This window comes from Marmota marmota, unplaced genomic scaffold (genome assembly GCF_001458135.2).
Source record: "Marmota marmota marmota unplaced genomic scaffold, marMar, whole genome shotgun sequence".
NCBI lineage: Eukaryota > Metazoa > Chordata > Mammalia > Rodentia > Sciuridae > Marmota > Marmota marmota.
Genome location: NW_026000169.1, coordinates 74,839 through 79,407, shown reverse-complemented (window position 1 = coordinate 79,407; position 4,569 = coordinate 74,839). Strand labels below are relative to the sequence as shown.

General features: G+C 32.8%; 1 protein-coding gene across 1 annotated transcript; it reads left to right on the top strand.

Moving 5' to 3' along the window:
* On the top strand, positions 1 to 940 carry LOC107152745 (taste receptor type 2 member 14-like). The gene is given in 2 exon segments (XM_015498263.1): positions 1 to 879; positions 881 to 940. Coding segments are annotated over 2 exon segments (939 nt in total).
* The last annotated feature ends 3,629 nt before the right edge of the window (positions 941 to 4,569 follow it).

Genomic DNA, 4,569 nt, shown 5'->3' with positions numbered 1-4,569 from the left:
ATGGTTGGTGTTGAACAGAGCATGTTTTCAATTATCTTAAGTGTGGAATTCATAATGGGAAATTTAGGAAATGGATTCATAGCACTGGTGAACTGCGTGGACTGGGTCAAAAGAAGAAAGATCTCTTCAGTTGATCAAATCCTCACTGCTTTGGCACTCTCCAGAATTGGTATGGTTTGGATTTTTTTTCTAGATTGGTGGGTACCTGTGCTGTATTCAAATTTATGGGCAACTGTAATGATTATCAGAATCATTTATTCTACCTATACAGTAATCAATCATTTCAGCATCTGGTTTGCTACAAGCCTCAGCATCTTTTACTTTCTCAAGATAGCCACATTTTCTAACTCTGTTTTTCTGTACTTAAGGTGGAGAATTAAAATAGTTATTTCAGTGACACTGATGGTGTCTCTTGTCGTCTTGTTTTTAAACATTATGGTTATAAATCTATACATTGATTTCTGTGTTGATGAATACAGAGGAAACCTGACTGACAGCTCCGGTCTGAGTAGAGATGTACATTTTTTCATACTTTTATCATTCACCACTACTGTGTTCACATTCGTACCCTTCACCGTGTCCCTGATCACTTTTCTCCTGCTAATCTTCTCTCTGTGGAAACATCTGAAGAGGATGCAGCACAGTGCTAAAGGGTCCAAAGACACCAGCACCACGGCCCACGTGAAAGCCTTGCAAACTGTGATCGCCTTCCTGCTACTATATGCCATTTTCTTTCTGTCCTTTCTTGTTCAGTTTTTGACCTCTGGGTTCCTGAACAGTAATCTGATTGTGTTTTTGACTAAGGCTGGTGGGGCAGCTTTCCCTACAGGCCACTCATTTGTCCTGATTCTAGGGAATGGGAAGCTGAGACAGGCCTCTCAAGTCAGTGCTGTGGTGGCTGAGATGCAAGTCCCAAGATTCTGAGCCATCAGGTCCATAGACCATTTTGGGATCATTTTGCATATTCTAGAAAGAAGTAATTTAACACAAAATTCTTGTAAGTTTATACTTTCCAAATATTCTTATATGAAATATAGCTTTATGAATTTTATAAAATTATGTTTGAAATATATTATAACCACATATATTGCAACTTTAGCAGTACATATGCAAATTTGTATATTAGCATGTTTATACATGCAAGGATATCAATGCAACTCATTAAAGATAATAAGCTTTATAGTAATAAATAATATGAATTTTCTGTCAGTCATTAACTTTTTAGATTTTAAAATGAGGAATGTAAAATATAGAATATTTATGTATGTATCTTTGTATATGAAACATGATCACTAAAAATAAAACTATAATTATATTCATAAATTAATTCTTTAATTTAGAATAAGTGCCTAAAATAGCAGTTAAGAAATGAAAAATGAAATATAACTATTAGACATCTACACACTAAATCCATTATTTCAAATACAAGACCTAATTTACAAATGTTTTTAAAAATTTCCTCATAATCATGAGGCTGACTTGTTCTGAGTATCCTCTTTTATCAGTTTCAGATTCTTGGAAGGTATTAATCATTATTAGAAATATACAATTTACATTGGAAATCCATGGGAGACTACAATGCATTTTGCAATATATTAAATAATGTTCAATGGTTTTCAAATATGTCTCACAAAACATTTCAATTTTAATGCATAGGACAACTGAATCTTGATTGATAATAGTCTTTTAATGAGTATTACTCTGAAAAATTAGTGCTTATGTTAACTTTATTTCATCATGTACTTGTATTTAACAAACAGGAAAAAGATCAGTTTGTCATAGAAACAGAAAATTAGAAAAACTTACAACCATATCATTACCAAGAATTTTTGTTATTTGTATGATATTAATATTTATTAGGTAGCAAATCAAAAGGTGAGCTAATAAAACAGGTAAAAGTTTTATAACAAATTAGGCTGACAGGTAGTTAAAGGACAGGGAAACAATGTTATGTGACCTGTGATCAATGTTGTCAAATCTTTAGTGACAGAATTCTGTATATTTTTTAAGTTGATAAATTCTTTATTCATGATTGGTTTTCCCAAACACATTTCTTCAAATTGTAGGGATTGTATTTGGAAAGGATTTTCTCATTTTCCTATTGTCATTTATTCATATATTAATTGAAAAAAAATCTATGCTGAACAACTATGTGTCTTTTGGAGACATTTTAATGGGAAACATATACTATAAAATACAAAGCGGGCATCTGCAAAAATAGCCACTAAAAAGGGGACCTTGCAACTTTTATGTGGCCAATTATCAGTATAATTCATAAATTTGAGGTACTATATTTCCTGCGAAGAAACTGAGGTTCTGAGATATTCATACTCATCTAGTACTGTGTGAATGTATAGCAGAGAGGTAGGATAATAACCCCCTGCAGAACTGCATCCCTGCCCCAAGTTGTTATGAAGCATCCACAGGAGGCTTCTCCCCCATGTCACAAATGTGGTGGAAAAACATGTAAAAGAGTATGCAATTTTGGTGCCTATGTGAAATGTTCTTAATTTTTTCTATGATATTTGCTCCTGGTTAATATGTCCACAAAAGGTAGCATATTGTTTTTCCTTGTTTATTTGTTGAATTGGAAGACAGCTATTCCACTAAGGTGTCACAAGTGCTTTGGTTTAATCTGAATATTATCCTTTGCAGTTACAAGTGTATTATTTGCATGTAATTATTTATAATTATTTACTTCTTCCTTGTAATAATAATATATATATATTTGCTACATAATGAAAATTCTTGAATATTCAAAATGAATGTTTGTGGTGACAACTGGAATCTCTGCTTGTGAATTTAGAATTTGCTAGTGTCGCACCAGTAAATGTTAGTATTGACTTTACCTTTGATAAAATATTTTTTAAAATCCTCCTACAGAGATCTTTCTCTTCCTTATTGCCTGTGATACTTAAATAAAGCCTGTGTTTAAAGTATCAAATGTTGTACAGTTGTGTGAGTTTTAATAAATTCATGTATATGCCACTAGAAATGGGACGTATGACAGTTGCAATACCCCCAACAATCTCGTGTACTTCCATTTTGTGGTCAAATCCTCCCTGAACCCCAATTCCTACAAATACTCATCTGTTTTCTCTCCCTATAGTCTTGCTTTTCTCAGAAGGTGACATAAATAGATCATAAAGGATGTATCCGAGGTTGCCTTCTTTCACTCAGCATAGGTGTTTGAGATTCATCCATATGGATGTCTAGTACATGAGTGGTAATTCATGTATGTATATACAACAGTTTATTTGCATTCACCCCTGGAAGTATGTTTGGTTTGTTTCTAATATAAATGAATAAAGTTGCTATAAACAAAGGGCCAAGTGTTATTTATTTATTTTTAATTTTTTTTTGTAATTGTAGATGGACAGAATGCCTTCATTTTGTCTGTTCATTTTTATGTGGTGCTAAGAATTGAACCCAGTGCATCACACATGCTAGGAAAGTGCTCTGCCACTGAGTCACAACCCTAGCCTCAAGTGTTATTTATTAAGGTGATAATAAATTTCCTTTTCCTCGAATCAACTAAAATACATGTTAATAGTGGTACATGTATCTTTTCCAGTATATGTTCCATAATTATTGAAATATCATATGTGATATTTTCATACCTGTATATATTATTGTATAATGGCATCATCAGAGGCAAATAGAAATTCAGAAAGTATCTACAAAGTATAGGGCAGTAATCTCAAAAGAGGAAAAACCAAATTTAATCAGGAGCAAAGTCTGAAAAAAAAAACGATATACCAGAAGCTGACTGATATGTATTTTCAAAGTCCTATGAAACATGATGGTAATCCTAAATATTTAGCTAAAAATATGTCCTAGGTATTAAATTATTTACTATCCTTTCCAAATAAAAATGAGTAGTGCTATTTCCAACATACACTTCTTCACTGAAAATCTTGCTTATGCGTTTGCTTCAAAAAAACCATTATGGACTATATCAATTGCTCCCCGAAAACTCTGTCAATCCATGTATTGAATCTTTAGCCCATTTTCTGACTGAGTTAGATGAAAGGCCTTAGGAAATAAATAAGAAATTAACATCAGATAAATTCATGAGGGGTCCTCAAGCCAGTGAGACTGGTGTCCTTATAAGAGGAGGAGAGATACCAGGAATTTTTATGCATGGAGAAGGCCATGTAAGGACAGGTCCTGTGAGAAGTAACCTGCCTACACATCAGCAAAATTGGCTGCAGCCTTATTTGAGGCCAACTCTGCTGGTCACTTGATCTACAACTTCCAAACTCCACAACTGTAAGGAAATAAATTTCTATGTTTAAGCTACTGAACATGTGGTATTTTGTGACTGGCCAGGCACACTAATACAAAGACAGAAGTTTAAGAGTGATGTTAAGCAAATGAAAAATTAAATTTATGGAGAAAAAAGAATTGTGCCTAAGATGTAACAAAATGATATTTCTCAGTTTAAAACATATGATTGTTAAAAGATTCCATATGTTGTAGAATAAACTGCAATTCAAAATTCCTTCATTTTATTTCACCTAAATTTTGCTTAAATAAAGTTGATTAATAAACAAAAATATCTGCATA